This window comes from Eptatretus burgeri, chromosome 4, assembly GCF_056783735.1.
Source record: "Eptatretus burgeri isolate ZD-2024b chromosome 4, Ebu_testis_v1, whole genome shotgun sequence".
NCBI lineage: Eukaryota > Metazoa > Chordata > Myxini > Myxiniformes > Myxinidae > Eptatretus > Eptatretus burgeri.
This window is the reverse complement of record NC_140964.1, coordinates 92,859,975-92,885,483: the sequence shown is the minus strand read 5'-3', so window position 1 is coordinate 92,885,483 and position 25,509 is coordinate 92,859,975. Positions and strand designations below refer to the sequence as shown.

General features: G+C 44.5%; 1 protein-coding gene and 1 pseudogene across 10 annotated transcripts in view; one reads left to right on the top strand and one right to left on the bottom strand.

The window, feature by feature from the left end:
• The window catches only part of TMEM248 (transmembrane protein 248), a 52,484-nt gene that overhangs the window by 19,701 nt on the left and 7,274 nt on the right, over positions 1 to 25,509 (bottom strand). For all 10 annotated transcript variants that reach the window (XM_085879358.1, XM_085879353.1, XM_085879352.1 and 7 more), the window contains exons 3-4: positions 6,625 to 6,777; positions 5,881 to 6,049 (exon numbers count right to left, since the gene is read on the bottom strand). In XM_085879358.1, coding sequence (XP_085735484.1) covers positions 5,881 to 6,049; positions 6,625 to 6,777 — 322 coding nt within the window. The remainder of the gene's footprint in view (positions 1 to 5,880; positions 6,050 to 6,624; positions 6,778 to 25,509) is intronic.
• On the top strand, positions 16,952 to 24,914 carry LOC147028681 (uncharacterized; annotated as a pseudogene).

Genomic DNA, 25,509 nt, shown 5'->3' with positions numbered 1-25,509 from the left:
GGAGCTCAATTTTTCATTTTCGCCCCAAGGTCAAGGTCACAAGGCCATGAACTGAGAAAATTGCGAATTTTGACTTTAAAAAATCCATCTTCTTCTAGGGGGTTTGTCGAATCTGGCTGGGGTTTCGGTATTTGTTTAGCCCAATGGCACCTGCATAGCCCCACGGAGCTCGATTTTTCATTTTCGCCCCAAGATCAAGGTCCTCGAGGTGCTGAATGAGGAGTCGGAGCCGTTGGGATTACGGATTTCTTGGGTCAAAACAAAGATCCAGGCTTTCGGTGACATCTTGGATGCTGCTGTCCTGTCTGTGTCTGTTTGTGGTGAGGATGTTGAGGTCGTGGATAGATTCACTTACCTTGGCAGTGATATTCATGTCTCCGCAGGTTGTGAGCCGGAGGTCAATAGACGTCTGGGTCGGGCCTGGGGAGTCATGGATTCACTGGATCATGGGGTGTGGCGCTGCCGGTACCTGTGCGGGAGGACGAAAGTCCGAGTCTTCAGGTCCTTGGTACTTCCAGTCTTGCTCTATGGGTGCGAGACTTGGACTTTGACCAAGGATCTGAGACGGAGACTTAATTCCTTTGGTACCAGGTCTCTTCGGAGAATCCTTGGCTATCGCTGGTCGGATTTTGTGTCCAACGAGCGGTTGCTGAGAGAGACTCGGATGAGATTTGTTACCTGCATAGTCCGTGAGCGTCAGCTGCGGCTGTATGGACATGTGGCTCGTTTTCCTGACGCTGATCCTGCTCACCAGATTCTCTCAGCGAGGGAGTCTCATGAGTGGAGGAGGCCAGTGGGCCGACCACGTGCCTCATGGTTGCAGCAGGTTGACCATCATCTCAAGGAGATGGGGATGGGCCTGGCATCTGCCTGGGGGATGGCCAGACGGAGGCCCCTGGAGTACCGGCGGAAAGTGGGCGCAGCGACGCGCTGTTCTGGCACATGCTCCCATACCTGACCTGACCTGATCAAGGTCACAAGGCCATGAACTGAGAAAATTGCGAATTTTGACTTAAAAAAATCCATCTTCTTCTAGGGGGTTTGTCGAATCTGGCTGGGGTTTCGGTATTTGTTTAGCCCAATGGCACCTGCATAACCCCACGGAGCTCGATTTTTCATTTTCATCCCAAGGTCAAGGTCACGAACTTAGAAAATTTCGAATTTTGACATAAAAATCATACGACCGCCCAAACTTTGAGAGCTAGGATGACAATTTTTTATGCATAATCTTGAGGTCATTCCCCACCTAAAGTCTTGAAACCATTTTGCTCAATCTCGAACACCTTGCCCGTGGCGCCCCCTTCAAGTTTGTTTTTACGCTGATTTCATCAAAGTCTGGTTTATCCAAGGAGTGCAAAATGCTATATAGCCTATACGACGTTGTACTGTTCCTGGAATGTTCCAGAGGAAGTTTTGCACAAAAGGTCATAATCCTTGACCTTTGGCCTTTAAAGTTCACAAAGGTCAAATTTTCAAAGTTGTGGGAATCGAACCGGGTTTTCTACCTTCTTCGACGAACTAACTCCAATAAGCTATAGCACGTATCCCGTTTCCTTATTCTAGGTTCGTGCGGGTCCTTAAAACCCATAAAAGTCCAACATTTCTGAGTTGTACAATTTAAGTACTTAAATGTCCTTAAATTTCAGGAAAATGTTCAAAAGTCAATAAAAATCAGATTTTCCTGTTATTTGGTGAAGGGTGTTTCATTTTCCTCGCACTAGTATTCTAAACAAGGACAAATGTGTCCAAGAGCCGCGTCCTAAAGGTTTCGTTTCAGGTCAGTAGCCAGTGCAGTTGAACCATTTTTAGCCTTGTACCAAACAGATAAGCCAATGGGTCCCTTTCTTGTTCATGATATTGAGAGACTTATCAGAAATTTGTTAGAGAGGTGTGTTAAGCCAGTTGCATTTCAAAATGCTTCTACTGCATATGACTTGTTAAAGCTGGATCTTGAAAAGGAAAGAGTAGAAAACAAAAAGATTGAAGTTGGTTTCAAGGCTGAAAGTGAACTGAAGTCCCTCCTGAGAACCAAGGCCATCAGTGAATGCCTGGTGTTTCAGTTCAAAGAAGAATGCAGGCTATTTGTGGTGAAATGTGTCAACAAAATCTTTGAAAGGTCTCCTCTTCAGTATAGTTTAGCCAGAAATATGGCTTCTCTGGATCCCAGGTTGATGGTGACTGATCAAGAACACTCAAAGTCCAAATTCAAATGCCTGTTGTAAAATTTGGTGACTGAACAGAGTTGATGGTGATAATGTAGATATGTTGGTTGCGAGTTACACATAATTACTGCAGGATGTAGCAGGGTGTGAACTGAAGTCTAGGTTCAAGGACTTCAAAGTTGAAGATGACAGGGTAGATGTGTTATTCTCTGAATGTGTGGGTAAAAACAAGAAGTTTGAGAAGTTGTGGGGGGTAGTTCGTAAAGTGTTGCTAGTTTCCCATGGACAGGTGTCTGTTGAGAGGGGTTTTTCCCTCAACAGACATATAGAGAAGGACAACCTGGGTGAAGGCATGCTTGTGGCACTGAGGCAGATTATTGATTATTTTGTACTGGTAGGTGGAATGCTCAAAGTTGAAATCACAAAGGAACTGCTATCCTCAGCCTCCAGTTCTCGACATAAATACCATCAATATCTTGAAGAAGAGAAAAGAAAGAAAGGGCAAGAAGTCATCCAAAGAAAACGAAAAATGGTTGAAGATGAAGTGGATGGTTTGAAAAAGAGAAAGAAGGTGTTGGAAACTGACATAGAAGGTCTGACCATATAGTCAGAAAAATATGCAGACGAGGCTGAGGCAAAAGGTGGCAAAACTAGCTACAGTCTTCTGGTAAAATCAAATGCTCTCAGGCACTCTGCCAAGCAAAAACAGGGGGAACTCAAAGTTCTAGAAAGAGAAATTGAGGAGAAGGCTAAATCCCTGCCTGCTATGTCCTAATTGGATATTACAATGACATGGAGCTTACAAAATGGACTGTTCTGTAGTGTAGAAGCAGTCAGGAGCTGCTGCAACTTTGCAGGTGGCAGCACCTACAACAACATTTTAACATAACAACACATTAACATTGAGAGTGCTGCCATCTGGAAACTTGTGACTGCTCCTGGCTGATTCTAAAGTAACTGTGAAGGGAATTTGCCAATTGGCTTGTGGCGTGTTGTGCCTTGTCGACTGAATAAGCTCCTGCTGTGTTCTGTATGTTCATTATTAAAATAGATTTTTTGTAAACTTACTATCTTTGTTAATTTCTAGGTGACTCACCTCAATTTACCCCTGGAATTTCTAGGATGTGATCCTTAAAAAGGGGTTATTTTAGCCCTTAAAAAAAAGACATCTCAAAATAAGTGGGAACCTTGTTATTTTAATGTCCACAACATTGTTTTGTGACCTTTAAAGGTTATGCAAAGGTCAAATTTTGAAAGTTGTTGAACGAAACCGGGTTTTCGACATTTTGCAGCTACTAACCTGTCACTCGTACCACATCATGTTGATCATTTTTATAACTTGGTCAAAAATTATCACATTGTCTCATCCTTGACTTCTGAAACAATCTACATCGTCAAATACCGCTCGTGAACCATTGTCGTCTTGAGACTCGTTTCTTATTACATCCTCTTAAAAAACACAGCTTTGGCATGGGAGGATATTTAAGATTAGAAATCTGACTGCCAGTGTAAAAATAGGAACTCCTGTCCTGAAGCTCACCTGGATCAGGAGCAACAGTCACTCAAACCCCCCCCTGTCAACCTGATTTTTATTTTAATGCCATGAACAAACTTTGGTGGATCACAGGTGATGAAGGTTGTGGTCAAGTTTCATCAAAATTGTGTGTGTAGTTTCGGAGAAAAGAGCAAATACCTATTTTGAGGGGAGAAGGGTTGGAAGGGGGGTAAACGCCACTCCCCGTAGACCTCCTTAATGATTGCAGATTTTGATGCGGCCAATAAACCTTCATTAGGCATTAGATATAAAGCTCGTGGCCAAGTATCATCAAAATCGTGTGTTTGGTTCAAGTGATAATGACTGAAGTGTTGACCGACTGACTGACATTGCCTGATCGCATAAGCTCACCTGACTAAAGTCCAGGTGAGCTAAAAAATAAAAAACCCCCATGTGGGGGTGACGGTCATTTCTATAATACCACAAGTTCTCAATGTTCAGTTATGACAGAAGACTACTGCGCATCTCGACTGCGCAGTTTGGTTAAAGATGACAGCATTTTGGCACGCGCACACGGAATTATATTTTGAAAATAAATGCCGACGTTTACATTTCGGCTTTTGAAACTTTTGCACCTTCGGTGGAAAATGTATAAATATACAAGGTCAGCTGCTATGCAATGACACCATTCACCAACTTTTACCATGCCCAGTCGAGAATATATAGCCTCCTGAAGGTAGGGCAGTTTTTGCAAACTTTGAAGTCATGTGACGTGAAAACTAAAGCGAAATTCGAAAATCCGTCCCAACCAAATTTAGATATTGTCCCATAGATTCATATGCCACTATCAAATTCAAGATCGCTTGAGAAATGTAGGAGGAGATAGATTTTGCAAATCATCATTTTCGCATTTTTTGCCAACTTTGAAGTCACGTGACACGAAAACGAAAGCGAAAATCGAAAATCTGGCCCAACCAAATTTAGATATTGTCCCATAGATTCATATGCTACAATCAAATTCAAGATCGCTTGAGAAATGGCGGAGGAGATAGAACTTGAAAATCGTCATTTTTGCAACTTCAAAGGCTTCGTATGACCTTGACCTTGAAAGTCAAACCATCATGTACGTCTCATCGACCTCTATCAGGATCAATAATGACCAGATCGCCCGCTTCAACTTCATTGTGAACGGATGGACGGACGGATCGAAGGACATCGACACCCATATTATTAGGTCATGCTTGAAGAGATGACCTAAAAAGGAGATTGCACAGCATCAACTGGAGTAGACCCTCAACTGTTTTTAAATTTTTTTTATTTTAGCTTATCTGGAATTGGAATTTCAGATAAGGTGTTGAAATTGTGCACACTGTCCATCCGTCCTCCTATTTCGACTTCTCTGGCCAAACCGCTGGGCCAATCTGGGTGAAATTTGGCAGCAAGGTTTCGTACCTGACTGGTAATGGGGATTGCAAAACTTGTTCTGGTTACATGACGTTAAGTTGTTCAAAATGGCAGACTTGGTAAATTCCTTCAAACATCTCCTTCTCCAAATCCACCAATCAGAATGCTACCAAATTTGGGTTCCAACATTCGGCCAGGGCCCAGATAAGCTACACGCCCAGTGGTCCATTCTTAAAAATTTTAAGACTGATCAATAGGAGACTGCTCTTCCTTTCAGAAAATTCCAAAATATATCCTACAAAGAAATGTAAAAAAAAAATTAAAAAGTGAAAGTTGAGTAATCAGAGATATAGTCAAACAACTTGTGCATACAATGACTTTCCTCATTTGTTGAGGCATGAAAAAAAGAAAATGTTCATGTAAATGCAACTTCAAATGTGAAATTTCAAGAAAATCTGAATATTACATTCTCCCAAAAATACAAACTCTCCAGCATGAATATCTGCACTCACGATGGCCAGATGGAATAAACGCCTCGTCTCTTGAGCAAGTTGACACTATCTACTACAGCTATTCACTCTGTTCCCCATTCCAAGACAAAGTGTTCAATGACTTTTTTTTCTTTCTCGAAAATGTGAAGCATCATCTGAAGTAAAAGAACCTCAAGTGCACCATTTCTTTCACAATAATTGCACCAATTATGTTCCTTTTTAAATTGTTCAATCCACAATGTTTTCATCAGCATTTTTCTTACGTACAACATTAGTTGACAAGGGCGAGAGGAAGAAAAGGAAAAAAAAAACATTCTACAATGCTTACCTGAAAGTCCAATCTGGTAGCCATAGACAGTAGCACTCAAGTGGGTGACATTCCTGGAGTAACCTCCAAAGGGTTTCATGGGGTCAAGAGTGAGTGTAATCATAACTGACACATTAACAGGGCCAGACTCTTCCATTGTAGAGGACAAAGATGGGACCATCATGCGGTTCTGTGCACACAATCAAGAGCACAACTGTTCAATAGGTGATGAATAAAGAACTTGGAAAAAGATTTACCAAACTCCAATTGTGTGAATTTCTTGAACATTTTGGGGCTCATCACAGACACTGTAAATTAACTACAAATTTATCGCAAGACAGGACAGGCTATATTAAGCCAGAAAGAAGCACAAGGAGATAGAGGCAAGAGGCTATTCAACTCCAACGAATGACCACTTTTGAGGGAAAAGGCAGAAAGAAATCTGTGAGATTCAAATTCCACTTGCAGCATGCTACCAAAAAAAAAAGAAAAGAAAAAAAAAAAAAAAAAAAAAAAAAGAGAAAAAAAAAGAAAAAAAAAAGCGAAGAAAAATCTACAATCATTGGGATGCACACAAAATAGATTCTGTAACAGAAGGCCGCTGAAGAAAAGGAATTTATGAAACAATATGATTACTTTTTTGGGAGGGACGGGGAGGGTGTGGAAAGGGAGGCACTTCTGGTGAGAAAATGGTGTTACTCAACAATATTTTCCCCACACTCTGCAACAAGTTTGTGTTTTCAACTGCAATATCAGAGCATTCACCTGTGAGGTATTGTTTCCTGTGAGAGAATGGATGCTGTTGAGGGTTGGGGAAGTGGAGAGACTCGTTTCATTGGGTCCTCTAAATCTCAAGGTCTCATTCTCAGACATGCAGAAGTCAAGATCATTGAAATGTAGCAAGAACATGTTCCAGTCCTAGCAAAGTATGTGGGGAGAGAAGAGAAGAGGAAAATAATAGGGGTGAACACAAAGAAAGCCTTTTTTTTCTTCTCTAAACATCGGAGTCAAGATTCAGGAAAGAGTTCAACAAAAAAAAAAAAGAGGGCAGTAGATTGAAATATTAACAATAAAACAAGGAAAAAAAAATACCACATCCTCGTTTTGTTTCATAACATAAAATGGGTATTTGTCTGCCCACTTCAAAAGGACAATTTGAAGATTGCTTTAAAGGCCAATCTTTTAACACAACTGTTCACTCACTTTGGAAGCCCATTCAATGCTGCAAGGTTCCCTTCATCTGGAATGAAGCCATATCATTGTGGTCGGCTCACCAAAAGCGTTTTAACTAACTGGCATGCTTTCAGGTTCACATATTAAAACCACAATTGCTGTCACATGGTAGGGTAAACTTGACCACATCACCACCATATCTTGAAGACATAACTGTAATCCCGGCAGATGTGGAACAGATGAGATCTGTGGATATCACCGTTGAGCTGATTGGGGTCTCTTCGGGTTATGGCCTGCTCCAGGGTGAAAAGCAGGTCTTCAGGGGTCATGCGACCAAACCCATGGAAGCGGGTCCCCTGACAAGCGGCGAGGTACTTTCTCCGCCACTCTGGGGTGGCGGGTTCCCAAAATGCAGGTACTCTTCCCCACACCAGGTCAGGAAGCGAATTGGCGATGAACATACTGTTACGGCTGTGGAAATTCGCAGAACACCATATAGGTCCTCAGTTAGTTATGCCGATAAGTCCGTGTTCAGTTAGATTTCCCCACCGTTGTTTAATGGGTATTATTCGTGTCGACAGGGCTGTGATCTTTGAGTTAGCCTTTATTCTTTGCTATCGTTATTTTGGACCAACCGCTTCACACCAACCACCACCACCACCAACATCGCTCTCAATAACCGCTTCACACCAACCACCACCATTGCTCTCAACAACCACTTCACACCAACCACCACGACCAACATTGCTCTCAACAACCGCTTCCTACAACCCTCATAACCACACCACCGGGTTTCCACCTCGGCACAGGTTGCCAGAGGCCCGGCCTTCGTCGAGGGAAAGCAGGCGGCTCCCTTTCCCCCCCCCCCTCCCCCGGACGAATGGCGTCTCCACGGTGAATTCCACCCGGCGTGTGGAAGAAGACAACTACCACGGTGGCGCGCGTCCCTAATTTGGCGGGAAAACGCTCCCGTCGAGAAGGTTCCCACATGTTCTGGAAGGAGGGCGGGGCGAGAGCGGAGGGGCAGAGCGGGGGTAATAAAAAGCGCGCATGGAGCGTTCGTTCTCTCTTGGGCGTTGCTGGATGTCTCTCTGGGGTTGCTGAATCTCTCTCTGGAGTCGCTGCCGCTGGACGCCGCGGAAGGACCTGGGCTGCTTCTGCCAGAGCTGAGTGAAGATCTGGGCTCATGTCCGAGTCAGGAACTTGGAGCGGTCGGTCAGTGGAGGTCCGGGCGTCGCGAGGGAGATGCGGGCTGGAGGCGCAGCGCTGCTGTGTCGCGCGGACCTGCGCGCGCGTGTGGGGAGAGCCGGAGAGAGCTCGCCTGCCGCTTGGCAAGGCCTGGTCGCAACCGCGGCTACGCTAGCTGCCGTGGGGATGGGACGTCGAGACTCACCCCATCAAGGCACCACGAGGGTGCAGGTAACCTGCAACGGTCTCGTGGCACTCTTTCGGTCTGCAAAGTTCCACGCCATAAAGACCCAAGAGGTCCAGTCTGACTCCCTTGTCTACGAGGGTGGTCTTTTTCCTGGGGTTTTTCTTTGAATGCATGTTGTGGCGCAGAGTCCGACAAGTAAAACTGTAAAGTAAATGTACCTGTGAATAATAATAATAGTCGGTTGTGGTGTTTTCGCCTTGCCCGTGTCTTTGTCCCCGTCCCGCAGTCTTCAAACAACTGCATGCGTGTTTTTTTTTTCCATCATTGCTTGCCTGCAAGATTGTGTGTATATGTGCTGTATAATAAATGTGCTTGTGTGAATGTTAACCCGTTCGTCGTGTCCTTTTTCCCCCATTGGAACGCCATATTGCATCTCGGAATAATAGTTGGTTGTTAAATACCGATAATATAATCAAGTTCAACAAGGTCTGGCGAAAACACCCGCTCGGTTATCCCAGAACGGAACGAACCGCTTAAGCGGTTCGTGTCCAAACAGGCCATCGCTGAGGTACGGTCCCTCGGTAGGTTACCTGCGCGAATACTTAGGTATATAGATATTCGGCGATTGACCCTGTCGCGCGCGGGTAGAATACGGACTGGGCCGTGGTGTGCGTTGAGGGCACACCTGTGACTGGTTCTCGGGGTTGTTCTGGGAAGTCACGACTGAATTGTCCGTTCGGCAGTTATTAGTTAACGCGGTCACTCGCACGCCAGGCGGGCATAGATTCGTAACAATACATTAATTCCATAGATGGCTGCTGGTCATCGATTCTTGCCGCCCTCACGGTGGCACATGGCCGACGGGTTACTGTAAACATGCGCAGACTTGGGGGCTGCATGGTCCGTTACGCTATCTCGTCCGCACCGCTATTCTCACTGGCCGTACACCCGTCCTCGAGAGCTCGATGATGGTATGGCTCCCATAAAAATAAAATGAAATAAAAACTATGGCGATTGCTGACCTCACATGACAACCAATCAAACAAAACTTCCTGAATAACGTTAGCCAATACAACAGTGCCTTTGCATTTGCATCTACGAGTGCCAATACCCATTGCTTTCAAACACAAGGCTCAAACTGCTTCTGCATCACGGGTAAGTGTCATCGATCAAGTACCCTTCACCCCACTGAAGGCAGTCAGCAGCTATTCAGGCATGTTTACATACTTGAGGATCGTTAAGCTCTTAAAACTTGCCTGCAGAATGGACACATCAAGATTGTACTGAGGAAACTATGCAACTGTTGCACAGCATGCTTCATTCCTATAACCCATATGCTCCAACTTACAAGTACATGAATATTGTTGAGTGTGAATCTCTGTGCGATGCTACCAGAGAAGGAACTATTGCCTTGATAGTATATGTTTATCAAATGGGGACCACACCAGCATAGGTATAATGCACCATTGCACAACAAGGTTGCACCTCCTGTACAAAATGACATTATTGTGTACCCAAGAGAATGAACGATGTATAACCTTTACCTCTCTTCGAACTGGGACCCCATGGTGCATCCACTACTTTTTCCTAGAGGAGATTGAGGGTAGCTTCACAGTACCTTGCATGCAGAAGAACATCAAACTGCTGAAAGACAAACGGTAACCCACCTACAGTTCAATGAATAGTCTCACTGTTCGAAAGAAAATTTCCCCCATTCATAATGGCTCCAAACTATTCCAACAGTATGGAACAGATGCATACGTCAAGACGGAGGTGTTCAGGCTAGATTATTTTTGTGTCAGAACCAAGCATCCTTGCATGTTGACATCTACAACGGTTTAATGGACAATGTAACAAAGTGCTGCTCAAAACTTGCCACCAAGGAAAGTTGTTGTTCTGCCAACTTTGTATGCAGGATTTACTCAGGCTATGCAACACAATTAGAATGCAATGGGCATAGACTGTAAATATGGAATGCCTTCTCTTTTTCTCACTTTTACATGCAATCCAAGGCTTCCAGAGATAATGGAAAACTTGAAGCCCAATCAGCAACCACAAGACAGACCAGACCCGCTGGCTCGAGTTTTCAAGCAACTATTGCAACAACTTCTCAAGGATGTCACAGATAGGCATGTTCTCGGCCTTTCTGTAGCCTATATGCATGTTGTTGGATTAAAAAGCGAGTCCTCCCACATGCTCAAATGTTGATTGTCCTTGACCAGTCAAGCAAAATTGGTGATTTATCTGACATTCATTCCCTTATATGTGCTGAGATCCCAGACCCTGTTATTTGATGTTGTGCAATCATGCATGGTTTGTGAACCATGTGGTACTCTCAAGCCTGGTCCTGTTTGTATGTACCATCGTCAATGTTCGAAGGGTTACCCAAAAATGTTTTGGGAACAGACGGTTACAACCCATGAGGGTTACCCATGCTACAGGAGGTGAGACAATAGTTCTGTTATCAGAGTTGCAAGTCATCAGCTGGACAACAGGTGGATAGTGCCTTACAAGCCATGGCTGTGTCAGAAATTTTGTGCACACATCAACTTGGAAGTTTGCATGTCTGAAGAGTGTCAAATACTCATTCAAGAATGTATACAAAGGCCACAATTGTGCCAACGTTGAAGTTGTTCAACGTGATATCACACATGATAAAATATCCGTTTCTCGAAGCAAGATATAATCGGCCTTCCTGAAGCATATTGGTACCTTTCAGAATACCTTCCTGTGGAAGAAAAAAATAATTAAATTCCCAATTATATTCACTCGTTGGTCGTACTTATAAAAAAAAATTGAACAGTATAAAACCAGAAGGGCACTCGGCGGAGTGCGTACCTCCGCCACGTAATGTCTGATCCATGAGAACATATCAGGCCGAATACATTTTTGAAATATCATGCTATACAGTACTATATCGTTTTTGGCCCAATCTCTCAATGGTGAAGAATCACTTTAAAAATTCAATAATTCTCCTATCCAGATCTGGATTCAGATCTTCACCAAAATCAGATAAACTCGTCCTTGCGACATACCTAACCTGTCCACCAAGCTTCGTCGGAATCCGTCCACAACTTTTTGAGACATCGTGCTATATATCGTTTTTGGCCCTATCTTTCAATGGTGAAGAATCACTTAAAAATTATAGTAGTCGGATCTGGATCTTCACCAAAATCTAATCGGTTCGTCCTTGGCACACACCGAATATGTCCACAAAATTTCATACAGATCCGTCCACAACGTTTCAAGATATCCTGTACACACACAGACAGACAAAGAGACAGAAAGGGGTGAAAACAACCTCCTTCACCTTCGGTGGCAGAGGGAATAAGGTCTTACTTTTGTACTGGAGTCAAATGACTAAGTCAATTCTCCCCCTCCCCAATAGTCTTTTGACCTCCATAGAGATGTAGATGAATATGCAAGTGGAATTGTATCTTACTAAATCTTATGTGCTTTGATCTCACTGAAATACATATAAACCAAGACTGGAATGTCCAATGTTTAAACGGAACTGCCCAGCTGCTGAAGAGAAGAATGCTTTACTGCCACCTCATTGGCTGGAGGAAATTAAATAACTTCAGAAAACAACTGGAGCAAACGTCTTGTAGTCCAAGGAAAATTCAATAACTATTGGCTTTTGATGGCAAAGGCCTTGCCAGCTGCATGAAAACAGGCTGGGTGTTTTGAGAAACTCATTATCATCTGGTAAATGGAATGCATGTTCAATGAACTGAGCTCATATTTCCCTCCACCCTGTCTCTGCTTTCTGTCCTAACTCTGTTATCACCCTTTCCTCAAGGCTGAACTGGTTGTTGATCCTGCAAACTTTTGCCATGAGTGTGTCTATCCTACCCTTCCTCCCGAAGTGGTCATGTGTGCAGTTCTTAGTTCCCTTACCTTATGCCTGTCAGCCCTCCCCTTAATTAACTCTTGCCAAATGTCTCACCCTCCCCTGTTTTTGGCTGTCAAAATAGTATAAAGAGCATTGCAGTGTGCATTTTGAGCAGAAAGAGGATTGTGTTTGACATTGCTGGTGTCTTGTTTTTCTCTTTCTCCATGCGCATGTTTGTTGTTAATAAATTGTCTCAGACTCTGGCAGAGAAGAACTGCAGAACTGAATTTCTGAAGCATTTTGGTGCCTTTCAGAATACCTTCCTGATGGTCAATCACAGGGTGAGAGTTGGCAACCCATCCACTTGCCTTATCAAAACGATGTTCACTTTACTTTTCTCCTGGTCGCGAAGAAGCTTCGTTCCTTCAAGAAACATAGAACAAGACTCAATTTACTGTGTGGTTTCAACTGAACAAGAGACACTGCAGCGATTCCGTATCTTTACCCTGAAATTTCAGTTCATGTGTTTGCTTTCAGGTCAAACAAGTGGCAGTTGAGAAAGCAGAAGTGGCACAATAATTTTGAGAATGTATGCAGTTAATCCTGCAGATTGGGAACTTTCTTGCTTGCATATATTGTTGCTGCATGTACCTGGTGCCCAAGGTTTTGAAGACCCAAGAACTGTTGCTGGAGTTGTTCAAAAAAGCTTTCATCAGCTTTAGGTAGAACCTGGTGTTGGCTTGGGATCCTAGGGTCCCGAGTTCAAGCCCCGAAGGCTGTTGAATTAACACCAGGGGGTCGACTCAGCCTGTCATCCTTCTGAAGTTGGCAAAATGAGTTCCAGTGTTGCAGCCAAAAAGGCTACACACAAAGGGAAGGGGTATTGATGGATTTATTAAATCTGGTATTGGTGTGGTGCAGGCATGATGGGCCGAATGGCCTCCTCCTGTGCATAAAATTCCTTGCAACAAAAAAAAAAACACAAAACAAAACAAAAAAAATGAGCTTTGCATGCAGCTGAACCTGCTAGACAGCAAGATTATGACAGTCAATGCATTGTCACGATGGAAGAGGCTGCTACATTTCACATGCCCAATCAGTTGTGCTCTCTTTTTGCTTCCCTCAGCAGTGATTCTCACCTGCAAGATCCACTTCAACTTTTGGAACTATTTTGAAGTATGTATGTAAGAAGATTAGTTGCATCATGACAGTACAGAAGATGCACAATTTTGGACATTGGAGACATAACTTATATGGCAACAAGCAGGAATAAAAAGAATGCTCAGATTCGGGCCTGCCTGAACCTTTGGATTTCAAAGCTATCAAACAAGGCATTGACACTGCTCAAGAAGCCTAACTCACACAGGAAGCCACGTCAAAACTGAATCACCAACAACAAGCCTTAGTTGATGCAGTTTTTCGGCTTTGCATGGAATTGAACAAGGTTTTGCTGAAACCTCCCATGCATTCTTCTTGGATGGTTCAGGTGGTACTGGCAAAACTACTGTTATAATGCACAAATTTCTGCTTTCATGGCAAGAGGCTGCGTACGCATGGACAGGTATACCTGCAACACTTCTGCATTCACTGTTCAAACTGCCCGTTTCAATAACCGATACAAGTACATGTAATATTCCAGCCTCTCGCACAGCATGCACACATGCTTTGAGTCCTCTCGCTCATCATAACTGATGAAGCATCAATGCTCAATGGTTGCACATGGCCTGGTTGTGCTTTTAAAGGCCATCACTGTCTCCAACAATTCCATTTGGTGCCAAAGCCATCCTTTTTCGTGGAGATTTAAGGTAACTCTTGCCTGTTGCTCCTCATGGGTCAAGGACAGCTAGAGTTGAGAACTGGCGAAATAAGTCTCCTTTGTGGGATCATTTTCATATTGTCTCAAACACAAAACAAGAAAAGTAGCAATCAGAGATTGCAAACTCACCAGGACTTCTTTTGAGTGGTGCATTTTCATAGGTTTTAGGGTAAATAAAATATGGCTGCCAAACCATGTGACCTATGACATCATACATGTGACCCTTTTGTTCCTCATGGATAGGCAGTCAAGTTTCACCTCGATCTTTTCAGTCATTTCAGAGAAGAAAGTTTTTGAAGGTTAAAAACAAACAATATGGCTGTTGAATCACGTGACCGATGACATTATCAAAAAAAAAATTTGTGGACCATTTTATCCCAAGATGACCCTCCAAATTTTTTATACTGATCAGATGTAGCGTTCTACATATGCAATGACGTCATAAAAACAACACAATCACCCTCATTACACATGAGTAGTAGTTGCTATGTGCCAAGTTTCAATCATTTACCTGGTGCGGTTTCAGATATAGAGGTCCAAAGTTTTCCCATTTTTCCAATATGGCTGCCATATCACATGACCTATGACATCATAATTATCATTAAAATATTCTCCACGAGTAGTCGCACCAATGGTGAAAATTTCATCTCAACCCGACAAGCGGTTGCGGAGAAAAACACAAAAGTTCTGTGCAGACAGACAAACAAACAAACAAACCAAAACACAATATCCTCTCTGAATTATTCGGCAAGGGTAATAAGCGTGCCTGGGTTGATGAGCAGGAATTTGCCGAGTGGCTTTTTCACCACGGGAATGGATCCTTTAGATTAGAAGCTGTACCGACAATGCTCCTCCAGACATTATTGATATTCTGAACAAGTGCAATATTACTGTTGATGGTTCATGCTGTTTATCTTTATGTAAAAGATGATCTGCTGGACAAAGTTATTTTGACACCAAAAAATTTCTCTACTTTGAAAATGAATGATATAATCTTGGACAAACTTCCAGGGGAGGTATGCCGCTATCTTAGTGTGGATGAAGTAATTTGTGGCAATCAGAAAGAAGCTAACAATTACTCACTGGCATTCTTGAACAACGTTACATCGTCAAATGTGCCTCAGCACTGCCAACTGTAAAAGTGAAATCCAACTTTTGGATTTCTGTTAAATATGCACCATTCTGAGAATTTATTGAACTTCGAAGCTAAATGTTTCTTTAAAAAGAAACACTGACACAGCCACAGTAAAGGACACTGCAAAACTCTTTTCGCTGATCCGATAAAGCTGAGCTTGTAAACACAGGTTGTATTTCACAATACTCAAGTCATCAGAATGTGTTTTACTATATTATTTAAACCGAGCCTTATAAAGGCAAATAAATATACACTTTAAGTTTATATACAATGATTATACACTTTGCAGTCACAACAATAATTATAAGGAATATATTTCTTTAAATGTTGATTCAAATTCATTGCAGGAATTTATATTCATTCAAGTGCATTGATTATATATTCTCCATTAAGTTTTGAATCATTTGACAATTAAAATGGACAATGTGTCGTTATAATAATGGCTTTTATTGTAATGTGTTAATTGAATAATGACTGCAAAATTGTGAATCATGCAGTTGTGTACGGCAAGGGTGACATCCAGTGCCAAGCCTCGTGCATTACATTGAGATCGCGCAAACCACACGTCTCATCCTTTTCTTACCATTTGAGATTCGTCTGGAATTATAAATGCTTTATAATATGAATACAAGTCTCTAATAATCTGATTTTTAAAAAAAGGTTTAGAGTGTTCATTGCACAAGCAAGCTTCTTTAAAGATGTATTGTTTAATCCCCATGCAGCCTGGTGTTGGCTTCGTGGTTAGGGCAGCTGACTTGGCGATCCGAGGGTCCTGAGTTCGAGCCCTGTTGGCCACTGAATTAATAGCAGGTGGGGTTGACTCAGCTTGTCATCCTTCTAAGGTCGGCAAAATGAGTATCAGTGTACTGGTAATGGGGACACTGCATCAGTGTCATGGACACATGATGGTTTTGGAAACATACCCTGGGGAGAGCACACATGGACATGTAGGAGACCTGGGGATGAATTATGTCAACAATCTGTGCAGGTAGACCTTTACACCATGTCTAATGGTTTTTAAAGGGGGTAGGGTGGTGGGGCATGTGCTGAGGTTAGTTTGCGCATCCCCGGTATGATGTCTTTACCCCAACTCCCCTCTGCTCCTTTCAATACCCCATCAGTCCGTTCGAACAATCTCTACCCCCGCCCCCGGACCACCACCGCCTTTCTCAATCCACCAATAATCACTTCACCAAACCTCAATTCAACAACCCCACTTCATCCCGGTCTTTCTTTCAACCCCTTAATTCAGCCTGTCATCCTTCCGAGGTTGGCAAAATGAGTGCCAGCATGCTGGTCTACTGTGTCGGAGTAGCGACCCATCCAGGATTGTGCCCAATAGCCAAGGAGACTGCTTGAAGCAGCACCAACGCTCTGCACAGAGTACGATCCCAATCTCCTCTCCTCCTTTCAACCCTGCAGGTTTATTCTCATCCTTCAGTGCGTCCGTCTTCCTCACCACTCAAATTGACTCATTCTTCTATTATTTGCCACCAACTACCCATCGCTCACTGTAAACTGTTTGTCCTCCAGCCCAGCACCGAATTACTTGCCCGCATTCTTTCTTGCCTGCACGTCTGCGTTCATTATGTGGGACAATGCTTCTTGAGGATAAAGTGGGGTGCAGCACTTTTCCCATGCGTGGTGGAGTGCTGTGGGTCTAGCATGCACAATACAGTGCTCACTGTAGACTGAATGTTTGCACGCGGGGGAGAGAGCTGGAACAATCATCGCTACCTTGGGCATGTGAAACAAGGGATGAGGGTGCTTGTGACCATCACCACAGAAATATGTGGGATTTTCCTCAAACTGGATCGCAGAAACGGCCATATCGGATGCGTACGTGGGAGACCGGAGAGAAAGGAGATCAGAGATGGTCCTTGTCCTAAAAGTTTGTTCGGAGAGGAACAAACAAACAGAGGCACAAAGTGCAGAGCAGAGAAGGAGCTAATAGTGTGGAGGGGAGCAAGGAGAAAGCCTGGAATGTGCCTTGGTTTGTCTGGAGCTTTCGGTCCCGTAAGCACAGCAGAAACGGAGCTGCTTTCCGTCGCATATCTTGCATGCTGGAGAAAACTTTCCTACTGGGTCTGGACGCCTGAGAGACACACGGCTGCACATTCCACCACACATCTCCTCCCCCATCCTTTCCCTCCTCCCCACTGTATTTGGACCAGCACAGCCCCATTGGGCTGTGTGAGGTGAGGGAAGGAGTCGACCCCACGCTATGTACTTTTCTTTGCTTCTCAGTTCTTCTCACTGCATCGCTCGGCAGAAACCAGAGTGTGTGTTGAAGGCACGAAACTCGGTTAATTTAGTCACCTCCTCAGGTAAATTGAGTCCGACGGATAACCCTGTTAGAGTTGACAAGGTTAATTGACGTTCGTGGTTGCTTCGCAACCCGCTGGACCACGGAGTTATCTGTGGCTGGTGGCCTCGGGACTGGGCGTTTGGAAGGAACCTGAGGGCTTCCCCTTGTGTTGAACCTTGAACCCCGGATTGTAACAGTATTCAGCCTGGCTGTATCATAATGCTCCTTCACAATGGTATATGCAATGGCACACGGCTCCATGGATGCTAAAGTCATTTCCTAATCACAAATTGGGAAGTGTGTACTCATCCCATGAATAAAACTCACACCAAAAGATGTCAATTTGCCAGTCATCTTGGAATGCTGTCAGCTTCCTGTAGGACTCGCATACTCAATGACCATCACCAAGGCCAAAGACCAGACATCTGCAATAGTCCCTGCCTCAACCGTTTTCTCTCATAATCAACTGAATGCTGCTTTTTCACACACAAGGGCTTTCAAAGACATACGTGTGTATTAAACATTCGCAGGACTATCCCCATCCAGCTTCCATATTTTCCAGTGTATAAACCGTGGCAGCGTATTAACCGCGGCCATGTTTTTCACCCTCAAAATAAAATATATTGATCATTTTATTTTTTGATCGAGATCAAAATATGTTTATACATTAACTTTTTATGGAACAGTGTCGGAGGTGTGGACAGGATGGACACAGAAGGAAACTTCCCACCTCCCCTTTCCCTTCCCCACCAAACCCTCCCTCTCCCCTCTAACCTTTTAAAATGTTGAGCATAAAGCAAGGAAGCGACACCATTTTAAAAGTCTTTGAGATGATGAATGACTTGGCCATCGTTTGAAACAACAACCTCAACTCAGAGGATGCTCTACCTCAAACGAAGTACGTCATCGAGTATTAAATTTCAGTTTATTATGGACCTCTGAAGTTTATAATTAAACATAATTTTTGGTAACACCACCAAATGGAGGTTTTTCTTTAATTGGATGATTAATTTGCACTGCAACCTTTGTTGAAAGACCTTCAGTATGGGTTACTGTTATGAACAACACTGACGTAGTTTGTTCAACTTTGTGATAATCCTCAGGTCAAGTCGTATCTTAACACACTGTTAAACAAAGCGATTCCATGTTGTATTTATACGCTAAAAAAGTATCTCGTTTGGTATCATGCTCCTCTTATGGTTGAATGTTGAGCTTTGCCTGCGTGTGAAGCTTTCACAAACGCAGCGTGGGAAGCGGCCACTGGAAACGCGAGCTAGCCAAACAAATGAACAGACACCAAAGTGCGTTCGCATTACATAATAGATAATCAAAAGATCAGTATTATTGTATGTTGCCCGATTGATAGCTCTGAAAGAGCAACGTCTCTTTACAAGTTGGGAGTATTTATTGACTTAACTATGATAGTATGTATGGGGAGGGAGGGGAAGGAAAATTGCAAATGTACCCTCAACTTGACAGTAACACTCCAAAGCCCATCCACCCAAATATTCTTTGTTAAGTCTTTGGCATAGCTCGTGTAGAGATTAAAACCTTTAGATGTATGGCTGTTACAGAATTCTGAAACCCATCATTACACATAGGTATGTTAAAAAAAACCCCCAAATAAACAAAAAGAACCTCAACAGATATGTTATCGAAGAAATGGTAATCATCTTGTTCAAAGAACATGCATAAGCCCTTTTGGTGTTTCTGATTATCATATGATTGTAATGGGTTGTGCTTTACCTTCCCATTCTTGTACAAGTGCATATTTGACTTTCAATGTCAAACTTTTACAAGACATGTACATTTCAAAGATGTTTTCAGACAAGTATGGCAAAAAATTAGAAAAGCAAAATATTCTGAAGGCCTTAGTTATTTAATAACTTGGTTTACAGATCAGCCGATGGTATATTTGCCGAAATTAAATATAAATATAAAACACATTTTTAGCCTTTTATATTGTTACGGCTGTGGAAATTCGCATTACACCATAAAGGGCCCGTAGGTGAGATATCTCTAAGTACATGTGTAGTTAGCCCAAACCGGTTGTATAGAGGGAATTTATGTGATTCATCCGGGCTGCGACGCTTTGAGTCAGTCGTTTTTCTGTTCCATCTTTATTTTGAACAAACCACGTCTCAACCGCCATCACACAACAACCACGCCACCGCCACCATCTACGCTCCTACATCATCGCATCACCGCCATTCCCAAACGGCATCATAACCATCAAACCACCACCGAAAACCCTCCACCACCTTCACCTCTCTCCTTCTACGGCCATTCCTGCACCACCTGTGAACACTGAACGCCGGGCTGTCTCGGGCCCGTTTGGCGTTTGGTGCCGAGCGCACCGAGCCACGAGCGTGAATAGCGGCCTTTCCGAGGGAAAATTCGGATCACAAACGCTACACGCCCACTTTTCCTCCGTCCAATTAGTGAGCGCGGGGCGGCTTGGCCCCGCCTCCAGGCGCGTGTGTGTGAAGTCGATATATGCAAATTCTAGGATCAGGGGAGGTTCACGCCCCCGTTTCCTCCAACCAATGAGCGAGTGTGGCTCCGCCCTGAGGTCATTCTGATCAGAATATTTGCATACTGGCTTCTCCTGCCCGCCTATAAAAAGGCGAGCGCAAGGCGAAGGGGAGAGTCAAGTCGGGTGAGGAGAGTGCGGAACTGAAAAGAGTGGCAGAGTCGAGTCGGTCGGGTGAGGAGAGTGCGCGCGGTGGAACTGCAGGCAAGGGAGCTCGGGTCCGAGGCGAGAAGGACGGCGGTCGGCGACGAGGTTACGGTGTGGAGGATCGCTCGTCTCGTCGCGGGACCCAAGCCAGCCAGCCATTCTCCTCCCCCAGGGCATCAACAATTCCTCCTTTCCCCCGCGCTGAGATAGTGCAAAAGGGGGCCCCATTCCCACCCCACCCCAAACGTAGTGCCAACGAAACCCGCCAAGGAGCACGGAGTCAGGGCACAGCCACGCGGCCACATTTGCGGCTCGCCCGCCAACGCGTCACGAGGACGCGGGTAGGACCCCCCCCCGGTCTCGCGGACCTGGCCGCTCCTCCTGGTCACGCGCACATTTGGCCTACAGGCCTGTCTGCCTCCTTGTCTATGAGGGTGGCTTCTTTCCTTTGCTTTTGTGTAAATGTGTGTTGGCGCCGTCTGTAAAGTAAAGCTGTATAAGTGTTGCCGTGTGTGCGCATAGACGGTATTAACTCTGCGTCGTTGTTGCTTTATGTGCATTTTGACTGTATGGCTGTATATACGTGCTTTCGGTGTGCCGGGAAATAAATGTGCATTGTGTGAACTGTTTTCCCGTTTCGCTTCGTCTTTTCCTAATTGAATCTCCATCCTGCTTCACGTAAAGGGTTCGTAGTGGGTGCAAAACGCCCGGAAAATAATCTGAACCGTCGAGGTTGACGATAACACCGCTCGGTTATCCCGATAGTACGGAACGGGCCGCCCAAGCGGCTCGTGTCCGGAGTCGACCTGCGGCGAGGTAGGATCACCCGGTTTACCATCCGCGTGGGTACTTAGGTAGGTCGAGTTTGGCGAACAACCCTATCCTACGCGGGTGGCCGACTGGCACGATTGTGGTGAGGTCGAAAGGCCCACCCGCGACTGGCTCCGGGCGATAGTTCCCGGAGGGTCACGACTGAATTGTTCGTCCGGTGGGCGACGTGCCGCGATCCGAGTTACGTGGCCGTCCGCACGCCGGCGGGCGCAAATTTGCAACAATATTTATAAATTTTCCGCCGAAGGTGCAAAAGTTTCAAAACCCAAAATGTAAACGTCGGCATTGATTTTCAAAATATAATTTCGCGCGCGCGCGCACCAAAATGCCGAGTCCCCTTTAACCGAGCTGCGCAGTAGTCTTCGGTCATGGCATCTGAGCAGTGGCCAGCGTGGTTCAGAACGACTGGTTTCTGGGGCGAAAGTGATTGTTAAGAAGTATGTCAGCGGTATAAATTTGTGTGACTGTATTGGTGATTTAATCACGCAACATCTTGACGACGTATATTCTGGCCGAACGATTGCATCAATTCAGTGCAGCAGCAGGGATGATTCACAGGCGACTCTCGATCGTGCCGATTTTGTTTCCGTCGAAAGTTGTACACCGCTGTTCGTATTGAAAGATTTCGGTGCCAAGTACGTCAAAGTTTCCCTGCGAGATGCTGATATTCAGCTTTCAACGGACCAGAAATCAGCCTTTGATGTGTTCATGGGGATGGGGAGACAGTACGATCAGATGCCCGCTGAAAAGGAAGAGCTGGTTATGGCTCTGATTGACCGTTTTGACTCCAAGTAGACACCTTTTTAAAATCATATCCAGTACTATGCAATGGTGTGCATGCACACATCTACGACTTGGACAGTAATTTTCTCAGCATAGTTTCCATTTTTTTGATGATCCAGCAGGTTTCCATAAGAAAAACATGCCAGACTATATTGTAACAAGGACAAATGTGTCCAAGAGCAGTGTCCTAGAGGTTTTGTCGGCAAAATAAATAATAAAAAACACAACAACAACTTCCGATATTTCGTCACGTGCCTTGATTAAGCCAACAGCGAGACCAGTCAGAATGTATTTACGAAATTACAATATATTAAATGGAATAATCTTTAAATAGTAGCGTGAACTTTTTAAAACTTGAAAAGTTCATGATAGACACTCTCAAAAGGCACCCTTAATGCGAGGATGTGTACAAGTGCTTAGTATTTAAGGAGATCCAGATCGTGTATATAAAGGAGCCGAGGAAGAAGAAGAAGAAGAAGAAGAAGGAGAAGGAGAAGGAGAAGGAGAAGGAGAAGGAGAAGGAGAAGGAGAAGGAGAAGGAGAAGGAGAAGGAGAAGGAGAAGGAGAAGGAGAAGGAGAAGGAGAAGGAGAAGGAGGAGGAGAAGGAGGAGGAGCCGAGTCCGAAGAAGGAGGAGGAGGAGCCGAGTCCGAAGAAGGAGGAGGAGGAGCCGAGTCCGAAGAAGGAGGAGCCGAGTCCGAAGAAGAAGAAGAAGAAGAAGAAGAAGGAGCCGAGTCCGAAGAAGAAGAAGAAGAAGAAGAAGAAGGAGCCGAGTCCGAAGAAGAAGAAGAAGAAGAAGGAGCAGAGTCAGAAGGAGCCGAGTCCGAAGAAGGAGCGAGTCCGAAGAAGAAGAAGGAGCCGAGTCAGAAGAAGAAGAAGAAGAAGCAGAAGAAGCAGAAGAAGAAGAAGAAGCAGAAGAAGCAGAAGAAGCAGAAGAAGCAGAAGAAGAAGAAGAAGAAGAAGAAGAAGAAGAAGCCGAGTCAGAAGAAGAAGCCGAGTCAGAAGAAGAAGCCGAGTCAGAAGAAGAAGCCGAGTCAGAAGAAGAAGCCGAGTCAGAAGAAGAAGCCGAGTCAGAAGAAGAAGGAGAAGGAGCCGAGTCCGAAGGAGAAGGAGCCGAGTCCGAAGGAGAAGGAGCCGAGTCCGAAGGAGAAGGAGCCGAGTCCGAAGGAGAAGGAGCCGAGTCCGAAGGAGAAGGAGCCGAGTCCGAAGGAGAAGGAGCCGAGTCCGAAGGAGAAGGAGCCGAGTCCGAAGGAGAAGGAGCCGAGTCCGAAGGAGAAGGAGCCGAGTCCGAAGGAGAAGGAGCCGAGTCCGAAGGAGAAGGAGAAGAAGAAGCCGAGTCAGAAGGAGAAGGAGAAGAAGAAGCCGAGTCAGAAGAAGAAGAAGAAGAAGAAGAGTCAGAAGAAGAAGAAGAAGAAGAAGAAGAAGCCGAGTCAGAAGAAGAAGAAGAAGCCGAGTCAGAAGAAGAAGAAGCCGAGTCAGAAGAAGAAGAAGCCGAGTCAGAAGAAGAAGAAGAAGAAGAAGAAGAAGCCGAGTCAGAAGGAGCCGAGTCAGAAGGAGCCGAGTCCGAAGGAGAAGGAGCAGAGTCCGAAGGAGAAGGAGCAGAGTCCGAAGGAGAAGGAGCAGAGTCCGAAGGAGAAGGAGAAGGAGAAGGAGCCGAGTCCGAAGGAGAAGGAGCCGAGTCCGAAGGAGAAGGAGCCGAGTCCGAAGGAGAAGGAGAAGGAGAAGGAGCCGAGTCCGAAGGAGAAGGAGAAGGAGCTGAGTCCGAAGGAGAAGGAGAAGGAGCTGAGTCCGAAGGAGAAGGAGAAGGAGAAGGAGCCGAGTCCGAAGGAGAAGGAGAAGGAGAAGGAGAAGGAGAAGGAGCTGAGTCCGAAGGAGAAGGAGAAGGAGAAGGAGAAGGAGAAGGAGAAGGAGAAGGAGAAGGAGCTGAGTCCGAAGGAGAAGGAGAAGGAGAAGGAGAAGAAGAAGGAGCCGAGTCCGAAGAAGAAGAAGAAGCCGAGTCCGAAGAAGGAGAAGGAGAAGGAGAAGGAGAAGGAGAAGCCGAGTCCGAAGAAGGAGAAGGAGAAGGAGAAACCGAGTCCGAAGAAGGAGGAAGGAGAAGGAGAAGCCGAGTCCGAAGAAGGAGGAAGGAGGAAGGAGGAAGGAGGAAGGAGGAAGGAGGAAGGAGGAAGGAGGAAGGAGGAAGGAGAAAGGACGAAGGAGGAAGGAGGAAGTAGGAAGGAGGAAGGAGGAAGGAGAGGAAGAAGGAGAGGAAGAAGGAGAGGAAGAAGGAGAAGGAGAAGGAGAAGGAGAAGGAGAAGGAGAAGGAGAAGGAGAAGGAAGGAGAAGGAGAAGGAGAAGGAGAAGCCGAGTCAGAAGAAGAAGAAGGAGGAGCCGAGTCAGGAGAAGGAGAAGGAGAAGGAGCAGAGTCAGGAGAAGGAGAAGGAGAAGAAGGCCGAGCTCTCTATGAGCAGCGTTCGCTACGCGAGACGCTGCTAAAAACAAGTTTTAATCCCTCTATATTGTTTTTCACATCAGATGATACAGTGAACATGGGCATCCTGCATTTGAATTCTTCCCTTTTCAATGTCATCTTAGATTTATATTTATTTTCCCCCCACCTACCCTTGTCTTTTCCATGAAACATCTGAAAACAAATTATAAAAATATATAATTTTTTATTACGTGTACATAAAAGGAAGAAGGAGAGGAAGAAGGAGAGGAAGAAGGAGAGGAAGAAGGAGAGGAAGAAGGAGAGGAAGAAGGAGAGGAAGAAGGAGAGGAAGAAGGAGAGGAAGAAGGAGAGGAAGAAGGAGAAGGAGGAGAGGAAGAAGGAGAAGGAGAAGGAGAGGAAGAAGCCGAGTCAGAAGAAGAAGAAGGAGGAGAAGGAGGAGCCGAGTCAGGAGAAGGAGAAGGAGAAGGAGCAGAGTCAGGAGAAGGAGAAGGAGAAGAAGGCCGAGCTCTCTATGAGCAGCGTTCGCTACGCGAGACGCTGCTAAAAACAAGTTTTAATCCCTCTATATTGTTTTTCACATCAGATGATACAGTGAACATGGGCATCCTGCATTTGAATTCTTCCCTTTTCAATGTCTTCTTAGATTTATATTTATTTTCCCCCCACCTACCCTTGTCTTTTCCATGAAACATCTGAAAACAAATTATAAAAATATACATTTTCTAAAAATTGAAATTATATTTATACTTCGACCTACCCACCCTACATTTTAGCTGAAGAACTGTGTAAACAAAGTTATAAAATAACTAAGGCCTTTGGCATAAATATTCAACAGTGGTGGGACTGCATAAAATCCCAAATTTGTAAGTTTTGCCAACAATATTACTTATATGGCATGAGTAATAAGTATTGTCGAATATGTGTTTTAAAAACTGATGAACTTCATTCTGAACAAGGGATTGGAACATCTACTGAAATTGGTAACCATCAGTGGTTGACAGAAAAAACAACAGTAACAAAAAAAAAAACCGAGACCCTACCGTACCCACTTTTTGTCCATGGGACTGCATGCATTGCTGATATAAAAAAAAAAGCCGTCCGATTACAAAAAAAAAAAAAAAAATTCACTTGTTATTGCTGAGCTTGTAGTTCATAAAACCAGAAAAGCCAGATTAATGCGTGGCAGAAATTAAAATGCATTTTTTTTAGTTTCAAAGGAACTCGGCACACCAACATGTCGCTTCGCTGAGGTATTCAATCAAAGGAGAGCATGTTGTACTTCAAA